Source organism: Thamnophis sirtalis, unplaced genomic scaffold (assembly GCF_051295495.1).
Source record: "Thamnophis sirtalis isolate CommonGarterSnake01/CBP01778 unplaced genomic scaffold, rThaSir2_p1.2 scaffold_8, whole genome shotgun sequence".
In the NCBI taxonomy this organism is placed as follows: Eukaryota; Metazoa; Chordata; class Lepidosauria; order Squamata; family Natricidae; genus Thamnophis; species Thamnophis sirtalis.
This window is the reverse complement of record NW_028261388.1, coordinates 53,982,368-53,999,288: the sequence shown is the minus strand read 5'-3', so window position 1 is coordinate 53,999,288 and position 16,921 is coordinate 53,982,368. Positions and strand designations below refer to the sequence as shown.

At 35.9% G+C, this 16,921-nt stretch overlaps 1 protein-coding gene across 1 annotated transcript in view; it reads left to right on the top strand.

Annotated features, from left to right (window-relative positions):
- The first annotated feature begins 7,870 nt into the window (after nucleotides 1-7,870).
- Nucleotides 7,871-16,921, top strand: part of DSCAM (DS cell adhesion molecule) — a 370,319-nt gene continuing 361,268 nt past the window's right edge. The window contains exon 1 of the mRNA XM_087721673.1: nucleotides 7,871-8,317. Coding sequence (XP_087577799.1) covers nucleotides 8,275-8,317 — 43 coding nt within the window. The 5' untranslated portion in view covers nucleotides 7,871-8,274. The remainder of the gene's footprint in view (nucleotides 8,318-16,921) is intronic.

Genomic DNA, 16,921 nt, shown 5'->3' with positions numbered 1-16,921 from the left:
AAGGGCAGGTTGGAGACTGGACGATAGATACTCAAAATGGCTGGGTCCAGAGAAGGTTTCTTCAGGAGGGGTCTCACCACTGCATCCTTTAGGAGGAGCGGGAAAATTCTGTCCCGGAGAGAGGTGTTAACTATCGTCTGGATCCAGCCACGTGTCACCTCCCTGCTGGTCGAGACCAGCCAGGAGGGGCACGGGTCCAGTATACAAGTGGAGGCACTCACCGCTCCCATGGCCTTGTCCACTTCCTTAGGAGAGACAAGTTGAAACTCGATCCATGAAATCCGCTCAATACCTTCCCCCGGTACCTCGGCTGGTACCGTGCAATTAGAGTCCAGCTGTGTCCGAATCCGAGTGACTTTATCCGTTAGAAATTGAACAAATTCCTCAGCTCTACCTTGTAAAGGGTCATCCGCATCCCTCCCTTTCAAGAGGGAGCGGGTTATTCTAAACAAGGCAGCTGGGCGCGATTCAGCGGATGCAATAAGGGCGGCAAAATGCGCACATGTTTTAGCCTCCAGCCCCCTAATCATCTTTCTTGCTCTGCTCTGCACTTTCTAGAGTCTCCACATCTTTTGAACCAATGTATTTTGTATTTTTATAGTTTTGTAGCATTCTATTTATATAGTTTTATTTTTAACATTGTAAGCCACTCAAAATGGTAGGATAGTTGGCCAATAAAGTTGATAGATGATAGATAGCTAGATAGATAAATAAATGTCTCCCTGGCCTTATCTGTAAGTACTATACCATGCTCATTTTCTGTTGAGGGGAGGGGAAGTGGTTATCATTCTACCTGTTGATTGGAAATATTCACTTTTGCTAGTGAAAAAATAGTCTTAAGTTTATATGGTTCTTCTTAATTTTTTTTTTAAACTTGCTCAAATTTATATAATGGCCACAGTCCTTTTGTTCATCATGTAGCAGGAATGGGCATTCTAGATACTACATTTTGCAGTCTTTGGGGTGGATGGAGACATGATCATGAACAGTGACATACTGAAGAAGATAGTGTTGGCAGTAATTAAATTAAAACTCTGCTAAGCACACCAAATACACCAGAGCCTTATTAAAGTTGTAACTTTTTCGCCACCAAAAATTGCACAATCCAATTGCAGTGAATTGCTGCGAAGTATCAGTAGCCCAGACTTAGGTTGCTCTGAGCAGGTATATGCATCCAAAAAAAGATTTTGTAACATATAGGATTGCCCACTCCAGGTGCAGAAGAAAAGGAAATGAAAAAGTTGATAGTTATACTGTATATCATTTCCTTCCCTTCCATTCATAGCAAACTGCTCTACAGGTAGTCCTCAATTTACAATCTTTTGTTTGGTGAATGTTTGAAGTTACAATGACATTGAAAAAAGTGTCTTATGACCCTTTTTCATACTTATGATTTTTGTGGCATCCCCATGGTCATCTGGTCAAAATTTGGACATTTGGCAGCTGGCTCATATTTATGATGGTTGCAATGTCTTAGTGTCATGTGACCACCTTTTGAGACTTTTTGACAAGCGAAGTCAATGGGAAAGCCAGAATCACTTCACAACCATGTTACTAACTGAACAGCTGCTGTGATTCATTTAACAACTATGGCAAGAAAGGTCATAATATGGGGGGAAAGTCATTTAACAAGTGTCTCAGAAACAGAATTTTTGGTTCAATTGTGATTGTAAGTCACCTGGATTTATAATTTGATATCAAGACAAATCCTCTATCAACGATGTGATAGCATAACACAATAATTTCCATATATATGAGTTTTAAACAAAAAGAAAAATAACAAATATAGTTACAGAGGTATAAACATGATGTCTTTCATTTTACAAATAGTGAATTAATAATAAAAATTTAAAAGAAAACAATAGATATTTATAACATACATAAATAAAAATAGAGAATTCTTGGGTCAGTTGCTTAAATTTTAAATTTCTTTTACATTGCATAAAATATTTACAGTATTCAAATATGCATATATCAACAATCCATCATGCTTAGACATTCAGGAGGTGGGCAGAGGGGGAGAGTGACTGAATGTGCATTGTGATGTCATGACACAAACTCTCTGAATTATATACTTGTGATGCAGTGGTGGGTTTCAAAATTGTTCGAACCTACTCTGTGGGTGTGGCCTCCTTTATGGGAGTGGCTTGCCGCCCATGTGACCGGATATGAAGATGCCGATGACACTTGTCAGAACTACCTTAAATTACCTCACACACAGCACTGGCATGCATAAGAATATGATGTAAACTTGTTTTTTAAAAGGCATCTTTGGTTTGCGTTAAAACAACTTCAACATACACAATGTTCTGATTGCACCACAAACGCAGTAGTCATCCTTATCTTTCACAGAGGCACTGAGTTTTATAAATATGAGCATGATAGTGTAGAATAATCATATCCAAGGACCAGTGGTGGGTTTCAAAAAATTTTGGAACCTCTTCTGTAGGTGTGGCCTGCTTTCCGGGTCCATTGGTAGAACCTCTTCTAACCGGTTCGGTAGATTTGACGAACCGGTTCTACCGAATAGGTGCGAACTGGTAGGAACCCACCTGTGTTGTGATGAAAGTACAAAAGGCTGGAGCTTGCACTATGAAACTGATACACATTTTTTTGTAACTGTAATTTTTAGCAGGTACCTATCATTCACATTTCCAAAACCTGTCACAGTTCTAAAGGTATTTGAAATGGGCAGTGATATAAATCTAAATAAATGGCGAGTTGTGTTGCCAAACTCAGTGGTCATATTCCCTGTTAAATGAATATGTAAAGCGTCTCCCCTTACATACCCAATTAGGGTGTGATCTCTCTCTCTACATAAAAAAACCTGGGCCCTGTGACAATGCTTCCCCACATTGGCCTTGAATAAGTGGAAAGGTCATCTGAACTCTTTTAAATTACAAACTATTGGGAAGAAGTGTTAAGGAAAACTAGGGTAAAAAAAAAATTCTCCTAAATGCATTTCATGGCTTTTCTAAATAAGACGTTTGGCACATTTATTTTGAAAAAGTGTGTAGTGCCATAAAATAAATACTTAGATTTCAAATCTGAAAGATGCTTATTAATGAATAATCACTAAGTGTACTTGGATTTACTTTGGGATAAAGATATAAGATTGCAATCAATGAAAATGCATAGAATTGTAGCCTTTTATAATGAATGGTAGCTTTTTGCTGTTAAACTGAATTTCATCTGACCCCAAAAAAGTGACTCAAAATAGGAACTTAGTATGCTCTGTTTATTAGTCACTCTGTTGCTAGGGATGCACTAAATGTTATTAATCTTTCAGAAAAAAAAGTAAGTGATGAGATTGAAGAATTAGGGCTTGCTCAAAAGATTTTGTATCTAAATCAGATTAGCAAATGGCACCCAACCAAGATAAATGCTTGCATTTCTGGCCTGCCAAGGTATTTTGCCATAAGAAGCTGAACATTGGTTCCATCTTCCTTGTAATAAAAAATAAATGCATATAACAACATGTAGCAACTGTCCATTCATAACACCACATATCAACTGGCTGAGGTGTCTTCCTCATCATGCTCAACAGGCAGGCTTGCAGTTGTGTTTTAAATTGTTTGTGCCATTGAAAGAATAGCACCTGAAATGTTTCTGGGTTTGGGCTAAAATAAAGTCTAGAAGAATCCCCGAGTGATTTTAAAAGTCTGGATAAACCTTTGCCACATGCCAGTGCCCCTTCCTGGGCTTCTCAGCCCTCCCACTTCCAACCTTTGTCTGCCATTCCTTAGTTGCTCCCTTCCACTATGGCATGTGGCAGTATTTTTCAACCTTAGCCACTTTAAGAGTCTCGACTTCAACTCCCAGAATTCCCCAGGTAGCCATTCTGGTTGTGAAATTTTGCGAGTTGAAGCCCAGACCTCTTAAAGTAGATAAGATTGAAAAAACACTGGTATATTCTATTGGCAAACCTGGATCTTCTTGGTCACCCCCTTTCTTTCCCTCTACCCCATTGCTAATGTCCATACAAGTGAAGATTATTCTTCATTCTTGATTCACCCCCTTTTGTCTGCCCCCTCACCCAAAACAACTATGCACTATTCAAAATCTGTAATAAAATAACCCCATTTTGTTCTATGGATAGACCTAATTTTTTTTTAAAAAAAAATCAATTTAAAACAAATAAAAAATAAACATAAAATTTAAAATATAAGTACTTTGGTTTGTAAATGAACCATCCCAAATCAGCTGTTTCACAAGCAGAATTGTTTGCACATAGAACATTTTTCACACCTCTTATTTTAAATGTGCATTTAAAAGGAACCATTTAAAGAAAAGTCAGGGGACAGTAAAGGCCTCAGAATTGAAAGCATTCACTCCATTAATTCAGTGCAGCTTCTGCATGCAGAAAACTATGTTCTGGATAGCAGCCTAGGAAACTGGGTGATTCAGCTTAGCTTTGTTCCCTAAGAACAGTCTAAGAGTGTAAATCTAATGGTTTTGGCATCACTTACATTACTTTTAAGCACTTTAACAAAATTGTTATCAATTTAAATATGAGACTATTAGCAATATGTCCATCTGTTGCATGTAAACCATCAGTGCTTCAAAATGTAACACATACATTTTCATGCAATAAATTTGGACTGAGAGGCACGATTGAGATAAATACCATTCCACTGTTATGGACTTAGTTTACTCCTCAATAAGGATACTTATTCCAAACTCTCTGTTTCTCACCCTTAAACACATATAAATAAGGTGACCAGACGTCCTGATTTCAGTGGGACGGTCACGCTTTATAACAATTTGTCCCGTGTTCCGGGGCGTTTTAAAAAAGTCCCGATTTTCTGGCTTCATGTTGAAAGCCCAGTGGATTTGCTTAAGAAATCCTAACCGGGGCAAGACAAAAGACACCCTGTCTAACCTCTCTCTCTGTCTCAGTACTTTCATTGAAGATATTAAAACTTTAAAGCAAGAAAACGGACCTCCCCCGCCCCTTTTACCTCATTTTATAAGAAAAAATGACCAAGTACCATAGAGCTCCAGGAAATGCTTGGCTAGAGGGGCCACAAGTATTACTTCCTGGATTTTCCAGAGGGGAGGGGCACAGAGGTTGGAGGTCGGCGCGTGTGGAAGAAAAAATGGTGGCCAAGTTTTCTTTGAAAAATATTTCCCTGACTAATTTCATCATTTTAATTTGATCAGTTTTTGTATTAACATCTACATCATTCTGGATTGACTTGTGCCTGCTGGTAAGTGAGCTGGGTTTTTTTCTTTTATTTTTTTAATGTATTTTAAAATAATATTTTATTTATTGTGCATAGGGTTTTTTAAAATAGCTTTATTCTGTGTGGATTCTTTTTTAAAATTGTCTTAGACTATTTAAAAAAAGATTCTATCCAAAATACAAAATACCAGCTGCAGTTATTCACTTAAGAACTGTGGCAAGAAAGGTGGTATAGTGACCAAAGTTACAATGGCATTGAAAAAAGTGACTGATGACCATTTTTCACACTTAGCGACCATTTTCACACTTAGCGACCGTTGCAGCATCCTCATGGTCACGCGATAAAAATTTTGATGTTTGGCAACAGATTCGTATTTATGATGGTTTCAGTGTCCTGGGGTCATTTTAATTACCTTTTGACAAAGTCAAATGGGGAAACCAGATTCACATATGTTACTCACTTTTCAGCTGCAGTTATTCACTTAAGAACTGTGGCAAGAAAGGTGGTATAGTGACCAAAGTTACAATGGCATTGAAAAGTGACTGATGACCATTTTTCACACTTAGCGACCATTTTCACACTTAGCGACCATTGCAGCATCCTCATGGTCACATGATCAAAATGTTGATGTTTGGCAAGAGTTACAATTTATATTTGTAAATTGTAGTTATGTTGAAATAAAAAAAATTACAACACTATTTTTGCGTTATATGAAAATTTTTGTTGCTCCGTATAAAAATTTTAATCAAGCCCCCCCCTCCCCGGTCAAAGGTGTCCCTCCTTACCAATCTGAAAATCTGGTCACCTTACATATAAATGACCCTCAGCTTTGCCTCCTCAGTTGTTTTCTATAGCCCTCTAAATGTTAGATTGACCATCTTTCTTTTTGTCCAGTGGTTTGTTGCCCTCACCCAGCTATCTTTATTTCTTTTTCTTTGTCCTCATGCTGCCTTAATATTGAATTATGTAGAGGAATTTAATTTTGGCCTTGAGAAGGAATGGGAAAGATGAAAACAGGAAGCAAAAGAAAAAGACTCAGTCCTGCCTTGACCTTCAGAAATTGTATTTATATGCAAGATATTTATTCTCTGACTTTATTTATTTTACTGTTAAAGTTGATGGTGTAAGTTATGTTTCTGGTGTTTTGATGTATAAAAAAGAGACCACAAGATAAAAGAAAAGAATTAATATTTCTGATAATCTTTTTAAGTGGCATCTTCTATAATCTAAGATCTTCATTTTTGAGAATCTTTTGTAGTTTAGATAAATAAATAGTACAGAATTGGTTTGCTATTCATTTATTGTTAACCACTCAAAACGTGTTGCTAGTAATTAGCTTTAAAATGTTATAAACAAACAAACAAACAAATAAATAAATGTGTTTACCATTAAAGAACTTGGTCTTTCATACCAATGTTATTCTGGGATGTATGATAGAATACTGTATAATTCCTAACTCTCAGACATGTACACATTTTGTTATATTGAACATTTGATTAATAATCTGCTTTATATATAAAAACTTTGTTTTTCTTACCAAGAAGGTTTTCTAACCCCCAAAAGCAAAATTTGAGTACCTAAAAAAGCTGATATTGTAAACTAATTATAGTTATTCATAGATCTTGTTTTAACACACTAGAAACAATCACACACTTTTTTTCCTGGTCAATTGAAGTTCATTAAATATAACAATTTTAGATTTGCGTTTAAATTTGAAAAACCAGAATGCCAGAATCATCTTGAGTTTACAGATCTGCACATGAAATAAAGGCCAGAGAATTTGCGCCAAAGGTTTGGATTGGAATTTTGCATTACTGCAATATACACTTCAAGTATGGGCTGTAAGAATCCATTTTTGGAGTAATTCCAATCGGTAGATACAACTACAAATGCTTAGGCATGCTGCTTTTCTTTAATATTTTAGGGAACTACACTGGAGGCCTTTAAAAGAGGCTTTTAATATCGTCCTCTATTCAGTTTTCATTTTAATAGGCCAGTCTGGATGTTGTCATGGTAGCCATCTTGTAAAGCGGCAGAGGGTGGTGCTGTATAAGTGTGTGTATATGTGTCATTGTGGACACAAATGTGGGTATTCTTTTTACCTTTATAGCATTCCATTCAGGTAGAATCCATTGGGGAAATACAAAAAATTAGAGCAGGCATTTTTCTAATGGAACAGGCCTAAAAGTATTGTGCTGTCCACTTTTAATCACCTTCCTTGCATATTAATAGAAAAGACGATCAAAATTGGACCGAAGCTTTTGCAACCAATCATTAATAAGCAAACAGTGTTCTTTTTTTAGTGTAGAAAAATATTGATTTAGGTTTCAGAAATGTAGCTTAATTTGATAAATTTATCTGTGCAATGTGTGATGGCCTTCCACAGTTGTCATTACCTTGTCAACGCATTATATTTAAAAATCAGAATCTATCTGAGATGGGGAGATGACTTGGCATGGAGGGAAGGTCTCTGCAGTTCCAGCAATTGCTCTGGCCGGCTGGGTCTCTCTCTCTCTCTCCCTCTCCCTCCCCCTCCCTCCCCTCTTGCCTGAAGAACGGAGCGAGGGCTGCGACTGGCGGAGGAGGCTTGCGAGAGGGTTAATGCTCTCCGCCAGGCAGGGAAGGTTAGCAGAGGGATCAATGTGATTAAGGCGGTAGGAGAGGAAAGATGCGCCTGCTGCCTGGCTGCGGTGGCTGAAGGGTGGTGCGCGGGGAGCTGCCTGCCTGCTTGCCGCAGAGAAAGGGCCGGATATGACCAGGGACGGTCTTCTGCCTGCGCTGGAGGGCGGCTTCACCTGTGGACCTGCTCCTGCCAACCTGCCAGCCTCTACCTGGGCCAGGAAGGAGGACCCACCCAAGGTGCCCGCGGCCGCCTCCCTTTCGCCCCGAGCTGCATCTCCGTGCCAGAGAAAGGCAGAGTCCGCGGCGAAGAGACGCTGAAGGCGAGGCGGGCAGCGCGTTGGCTGGAAGGGCGCCGAGGCAGGAGCAGGGCTGGTCCCCTCTTGGCTGGCTGCGGGAGCCTTGCGGGAGAGGAAGCGGGCGGCGAGCGGAGCCCAGACGTGGCTGGGAGGCGAGCAAGGCGCAGGGCATGTGGAGGCTGGCCGCCCTCTTGTTCCAGAGCATCTTGAATGGTGAGCCGGCGGGTCGGGCGGACTTCGGGGGCCGGTGGGCGAAGGGCGGGGAGTTGCGGAGAGATTGGCGCGTTCACCGAATCGCTTCTCGTTTCTCTTCAAGCCTTGTGACCAGCTCCGGCACGACGAAGAAAAATTGCTCTCTAATAATCGAAATTAGCTTACTTAGTAAAGTGGCAGATTGTACGCTCTATGCCATGTCTCTGTCTCTTTTACTATCGAAGTATCCTTGATGCAATGGAGAAGTCTGCGTCCTTTCCTATTCCCCTTGTACCAATACAGGATTATAACCTACCGTGCGTATATCTGCAGGAAGGACATTGGGCTTCACAAAGGTTGAGAAAGAAAAAAGCTGGTGCATTTACCATTTGTTTTTTTTTAAATCTTGCAGATCCTCATTACTTTTTATCCAATATTATAGTTCAGGAACTATGATATCAACCTGCCTCTCTCTTATATACTTCTTATATACTCATCCCCTCATTCATGTAAAAATATGCACTAATAACGGGTAGGTCACCAGATGGGGCTGGGAGGGGGCTCAATCAATTTGAGAGTTATAGAAGTGAAAAGGTAAAATGTCACTTTAATTTTTTTGTAAATGCAGTATTTCTTCTCAATATTTTTCTGTCTCTCCAGAATTCATGTAATTTTTAAATGCCTATTTAAAGGTACTTCTGTTGACTACCTTAATTCAATTAAATGGTGTATATTACTTTTGAAGAAAAGATACCCCAGTTTTTTAAACCTGATACTAAAGACAGCTTGGAGGTGAAATGGAGAACAATCCCAGCTCGAATGCTGCTGTTAAATGGCATTCTGGTTTTTCAAATTTGAAAGGACAGTTCTCTTCAAGGTGTCATTAATATGCTGACAATTAAAATAGAAATATATTGTAATTTCAAAAATAGGGAGAGCAGGCAGAAACAGAACAATATTGGTAGTAAAGCTGAATGAGGATTGAAGCATGGGTGGGAGTGTGCAGGGAGAATGGAAAGATACAAATAATTGAAGCTCCAAGCAGAGGGCGAGAAATGAATGTTGTATGAGGTGCCTCCAGATCTGCTTAGCCAAACCCTAGAAGAAAAAAATATATTGCCAAAAAAAACCAAACAAATTTAGCAATAGGAAATGAAATGAAGAAATACTTCATTCCAGGTATAGCTTCATAGTGTAAAATGATTAACTTTGGAAATTGTCATAGCCTAATTGCAACAAGTTTTATCATTTAAGAGTGATTTTTTTTTTTTGCTACCAGAAATAGTTTCCTGCGACCTCTGCAGGAAGACACCTTTTAGAATACAGATTTCCTGTCTTTTTCTTGGGGGAGGGGGAAGGCCACAAAAGTCTATTTTTAACTGACATTATTACCTTAAGATAAATTAGCATTATCAGAGAATATAAATAATTTGCTTTAAATTATATAACCAAATTAATGAAGAAAAGACCACATCTAAACCCCCAGCTTCATGCAGTACATTCTTGTTATAAATGCCACAATGGAAGCCCACATCAGAGAAATAATGACTTATTTGTGTGTGCATGGGAGGTTATAGTGGAAAGGTCTAATACTGCACGTACAGTTTTAGTCTTTATATTTATAATCACCAACAATGTGAATATTCATTTCTTTACTCAGTAAACCAAAGCAGATGAGCTATTTAGCTTTTTAGTTCCTTGATGAATAAGCCATCATATTGGTAGATGTTATATGCGCACATATGAATATAAATAATGAAAAATTGGAACTGTAAATTTAATAGAAACTATGTCCATTAATATCACCCTTTCATTCATCAGAAAGTGCTAAGTGTTTCTAAGGTAATTCAATTTTTTAAAACATTAATAGAAATATTTGAGACAAGAGACAATTTTATTATACATAGGAAAAATAAATTGGTTGAGAGTAATACACACACAAACACATATGTGTTTATATATATATATATATATATATATATATATATATATATATATATATATATATGTGTGTGTGTGTGTGTGTGTGTGTGTGTGTGTGTGTGTGTGTGTGTGTGTGTATGTATGTATATGTATATGTTCCTTAAACGAAATATGTGACTCCCTAAAATATTGTGACATAAATCTATTATAAGAATACTTTGATAAAAATGAAATTTTATCAAGAATTGTCACTTCTCTGTTATAAATGCTCAGCCACAGTGATTAATATTTTTAAAGCAGTTGAATAAATATGAGCAAAGAAAAAAAGATATTATTATTATTTGGCTGGTTTGTATCAAAATAGATTATTCTGCAGCAATTGCCCAGTTGTTCTTTAACATTGTGTTAAATACCTTCTCCTAGAGGTTTTCTATTGGGAACAAGAATATGCTGTTACAAATATATTTGTTTCTGTTGTTCTGTAGACAATAAGATAAAATAAAAATAGCATGTAAAATTACCATTTTATCTGTAATAATTTATATCTTATCTAAATTTATTTGTAAAATACATCAATGGATTCAGAAACATGGTTGTGGTTTGGCCTAGTCTATTGTGATATAGATGAATCTGCTTATTGTATGAAATACAATGTATCAATATTTTTGGCACAGTTGATAATTATTATTACAAGATTAATTCCCTTTTAATTTTTAAAACAAAAATAAAATGCCATTAATTGTAAACGTGATTCTTCTGTTTTTGTCAGAAGAGAGGTATAAATTTTCAGAACAGTTATGTTAATTACTTTGATACTGTAGTCATGTAGCTACAGCCTGTCTTAGTAACTATGACAAGTTCTTTGGTTCATTGTATTGAGGAATTTTTTCATATGAGTATGATAAAAAAGAAAAAATTGTACAATTGTTATTTATATTGAACATGCAATATATTGATGAAATATTAGATTTAAAATTGACCTTGAATTATTTAGTTGGTTTGAAATTTAACTTTGGACTACTAGAGTTTTATTTATTTTTTAAGAAAAATTTAAATAAGTATTTTAATTATAATTAATATGTATGCCAATCTGTTATTTTCTTTCTTTCTAATGCTTGTGTTGTATAATATTTATTGATTCACACATAGTCAAAGAGAATCAATACAAATTAAGTTGCAACCAATAAACTAGAGGTAATGCTAAAAATAGACATCTGTTAAAAGATTTTTCTTGGAATGTATAATGAATGCCTTTATCCATCTTTTACAAATTAGAGTGTTTTTATTTTATTAATAGATTAAAACACTGGAAACATGGGGAAAGAATTAAACTGGAGAAGTAGTGGTTAGCACTATACATTTTACATTTTATGAGGGCATAAAACTCGCATTTCAAATAAATATACATGGTTTTAAAAATAAATATTAAAATTATCTATTAGTTTCAGTGGGATAGATGTTGAATTTAATTGTGCTTTGTTATTTTTCCTCTCAATATTGAAAACGTGCTTAATAGAAAATTTTATGTATGTATGTATGTATGTATGTATGTATGTATGTATGTATATGTACATGTACATGTGTGTGTGTACACACACTTACATACACACATATAGGATCTGAGAGATAACATGACACATAGGACTTGAATGTGCATCTCATCTCTATATTCATGTATGATTGCATACTGAACAGGCCTTTTGGACAGGGAGACCCTCTGGCTATATCATGATGAGGCTCTAAAAATGAAAATATTTAGATGCTTGTGTTTTTAATAGAAGTTATAAATTATGTATTTTTAAAAGATTTTAACTATTTTTACTATGTATTAGTATTAGCAAAATTATAAATTAGTCAATTTATAATTTTACCTATAGTGTTAGCCATCCTCAGTGCTACTTTTAACAAATAGTTGAAATATCAATGATTAAAAGAAATTAACTCCTTGGCAAATAAAAAGGAAGCATTTAAAGATATCACATCATCTCATAATGCAGACATACATGTGTGCAAGTCTGAATCAGAATTTGAATAGAGTTGGGGAATTTGTATACTGTACTAATTTGACTAGAAGCTTCACATTACATAGATATTAAGTGTAATACGCAGTCAGTGGCTTGGTTTTAGGAAAAATCATTTAAAAAAAATCTATGTTGACTATATTTCTTTCTGGCAATGACTGCTAACAAGGGAGAGAGATAATATTTGCATTGATTATGAAGGCAGGTGCATTTCAGACAAATAATTTCTGTATGCATCAAGTGGTAGCCTAATAGCAAGGTCTTTTAATATGCATCAGGTTTAGTCTTTTTGATGGATTTCCTCAGATACATCACAAGATTATGACCCATTGTGCTGTCTACTTGCAAGCCTGTGTTTTAGGACACTAGTGGGCAGCAAATCATGCAAGACTGAGAACTTTTTTTTATAGTATTAGAGAAATAGAGAGCAACTCTTCAGTGGATGGAATACATTGTAATAGCTTTTCAGAATCCCTACTTCATCCTTTGGCATGCCACTGCCAGACATCCATCCATCTCTCTCTCCACCTCCCCCTCTCCCTTCCTCCTCTCATGTTTGAATAGTAACTTCTAATAAGGAATTCAGGAGGTTTTGTGTCAAAATTTACTTTTTTAAAAAATGCAGTGAAAACTAATTCTAACAGAGGATAGTGGAACAGATGAGAAGTGCGTATATATAAGCTTAAAGCTTTTCCCAACCTTCAGGTTTCGTCTTTCAAACTTAGATTTTTTGTTACTGAAAGAGAACTGTAATTCAGAGAAGATAATCCATGCAAAAAAATCCTACATAAACTGGTTTGAAGCAGGAAAAAGACAGCAGCCTTAGTTAGGATAAAGCAACCTCACGGGCTAGATTAGAGGAGTGTTTCTGGCAATTTGAGTGAGTAGGGTATAATAATTATTTAAACAACAATGATCTTGTAATATTCTGAATATTAGTAATGTTTGTTGTCTATATCCTGCAGTTTGAATGTGGAGATATACTAACACACATGTTTATATGTATTATTTTCTGAAGGGAATATAGACAAACAGAAAATATTGGCATTAGCCTTTGTGCCATAAATGGCATTACCTGTCCCTTCTCTGGTTTTATTTTCTGTTAGAAATTTATTCATTTATTTTCTACAATATGCAATATTTTAAAATATCTATTTCTAAAATCGTATAGAAATATTTTAGAAAAGTTTGACAATTTATTGCTTATTATTTTATTGAAAATATGTAGAACATGTGCTATTAGAGTTGTGGTGGCACAGTGATTAGAATGCAGTATTGCAGGCTAATTCTGCGGACTGCCAGCAGTTTGGCAGTTCGGCTCTCACTGGCTAAAGCTTAACTCAGCCTTCCATCCTTCCGAGGTTGGTAAAATAAGGACCCAGATTGTTGGGGGCAATATGCTGACTCTGTAAAACCGCTTAGAAATGACTGTAAAGCGGTATATAGTTCTGTGCTATTGCTATAAGTTACCAGCTATCATCCCAATTTTCATATCTGACTGTTTGGTAATTAGACTAACCTGCCCAAGACACAGAGCTTTCTCAGATGTTGAGAGCCTGTTGTGGAATTTACCCAGTTATTTAGTTTCCTAGTTGACTGATTCTAAAATGGGGTCAAAAATGCTTAAATTTTTTCATTGCTATTTAACTGTTAGATTTCGAATTTTGCTTTTAAGTTATAACTTTATCTATTTATTTTATATTTATAATGTATCACAATACATTTATTTACTTGCTAAATTTTTAAGCTGCCCAATTCCCAAATGACTTTGGCTAGCTTCACAAATTAAAAAAAAACTATTATAGAAATTAGCAATTAGCTTGGGGAACAAACTATTACATTTCTACAAGCCCCTCCCCAAATGGTTCAATCACAACACTGGTTGTGTTGGGGATAGGTTTTTAAGATTTTTTTCCACACATTTCTTCCCTGTTCCAAAGGGCATATGTAGTGACAGAAAGAGCTACTTCCTAGGTTTGTTAAATTATATCACTTAATTGGTGAGATCCAAGCCACCTTGTTAGAGTGAACATGATGGAAAGATACTGTAGGAGGCTGTGGTCCCTTAATTAGCAAGGCCCCAAGCCATATAGATGGTAACCAGAATGTTGAATTACACTTGAAACCAACTGATAACCAAGGTAGCTCATGTGGGAAAGGTGTGAAGTTCAGCATAGTGGAATTTGGCTGCCCATTAGGGGACATGTTAGACCAGCTATAGCTTCTTAAAACTAAAATCATTTAATCTGTGGATCCAAATATTCCTTCAACAAACGTCTTTAGGTTGTTTCTCAGCTGTACCCCTAGAGGTTATTCCATAAAATCGGAGTTCCATTGGGAATTCCATTGAGGTGGCCTGATGTTATGCGTGATTACCATTTATTATTAAATTTGGAAATAATTTGTATCCTGGTATAAGATTAAGGCTTGTAAATAGGTAACTTCAGGAATTCTGCAATAAAAACCAGGATCTTTTTAGGTTTGAAACTCTGAAGATACGTTGCTTTTGGGAATGTCCATTGTTAATTAATAGGAACATTCTGTTAGTCTTTTGTGCACTGATTATTAATTTAAGGAATTATATAGTAATGAAGGAAATGTGGGGCACTATGAGTTTGTAATGAAAAGTTCTATGTATGCTAGAAGGGAAGTGGAAGATGAATAAACGGAATCTACAGAATTAGTTTATCTTTACATTGGCAGAATAATCAGTGACTCAGATTTTTTCAGCTCTGATTTGTTGTCATTGTGACTTTTTAATGTAATGGGTGCTTAATTTCTGAATATTAAGTTGTTATTTTATATTATTTCATATTAATACTTAATATGAATGTGAAAAATGTTTACTTCAAATGAAGTATGTAAAATTTTGTTAGCATTTTTATTTATATTTAAATAATTATATTGAAATAATGTTACATATGGAAAGTACCTATTAATTCCCATCAGATAGTTATAGGCATCTGCTGATGATTTAGTTTTAATTTTGGAGAACTCTTTGACCTGGGTGTCAAACTCGATAACATCACGTGATATCATGTGACATATGGTAACATTTTTTTGCCTTTTTGGAGCTTGGGTGGGTGTGGCCTGCAAGTTATGCATCCAGCCCACGGGCCGCCAGTTTGACACCCCAGCTTTAGGAGTTATTGATGTATTAATAGAAGAACTAAAAGAATTTGGTGAATTGTCTGAATTTAAAATTAATAAGGACAAAAACAAAGAAGTTGTCAAAGAAAGTTATTGACAAAGAACTAGGGAACCAGTTTGGTCTAGTACAGGCCTGTCAAACCGGCGGCTCACGGGCTGGGTGCATCATGTGCGGTCCATGTCCATCCCAACTCCACAAAGGCAAAAAATGTCATGCTACATCACGCTGTGAGACTTGACACGATTGAATTTGACACCCATGGTTATGGGTGGTCTAGTGGTTATGGCACTGGGCTTGAAAGCAGGAGACTATGAGTCTCACTTGGCCATGAAAGTTGGGTGACTTTTGGGTCAGTCACTCTTTCAGTCCCATTCACATCACAGGGTTGTTTTGGGAAAAATGGGAGGAGGAAGGTTTGTTGTATGTTTGCTGCCATGAGTTATCATAAAAAAATAAGTGTGAAATATAAATAAATAAACATGAAAATTGAAGATTGAAAATAATTTTCTGTGAAAACTGGTTTTAAGAATGATAAAAAGTAAACAATTTGAGTATCAAAACAAACATGAGTTATATGATATATGTTTCTGTAGTTTTTAAAATCATTGTAAAATCTTTCAATAAAAATATTTATTACAAAAGGATAGAATGGCAACTTGTGAAAATCCATGCTTTACAAATGGATAGGCCTGGTGTATTTATATATGAACTTTAAATCTAGATAGAATATATTTGTTTTTGAACATTTATTCTCTTGTTTGTTTTAGCAGTCCTACTTCAGAATAAGATTGCATAGGATTGTAGTCAAAGTGTTCTAATAAGTTGCCTGCTTTTGGTTTTATTGCAGTGCAAAGCTATTTTGAGACAGTAATCTGATTATCATTTGAAATCCTTAGCTAATTAAAATAGATTGTATCATACTAGCTATTTATCCTCTGCTGATCAGAAAGCATTAAATATAGGTTGTGCCTAATTATATCCATGAAATAAAATTAAATAAGTCAAGGGCACACAGTTAAGTCCCCAGTGCTGTATGTTGACCCCAGAAATGTGGGTATATACTTCATAACCTATAGATATTGCCATGTTAGACAGTCATGTCTAGCACAATAGAAAGGGAACATTATGATCTAGGAGGAATTAACATAATAAGGTTACTTAATTACTTTAAATCAAATTAATTTAATGTAGTTAAATTTAAATGTGTATCACTCAAAGGGCAACTGTGGCCCTTGACCTGCTAGAAAAGTTGTGTAGTCTTGCATTAAATGAATATCACTCATTATTTTCTTACATTTGGTAAAATTTAAAATAGGCAGCATTGGACACATGGGGTTATGAATTATTTTATTAGGTTTTCCTTTATCTACTCGCATTTGGATGCTTTTGAACTGCTAGGTGGGCAGGAGGTGGGGCAAGTAATGGGAGCTCAATCACCACCATTGCGTGGTGCTCGGGTCTCGAACCCGACCTGTCAACTTTCCAGCTGATAAGGTTAGCATCTTTAACCACTAAAATACTAGCTGGAAT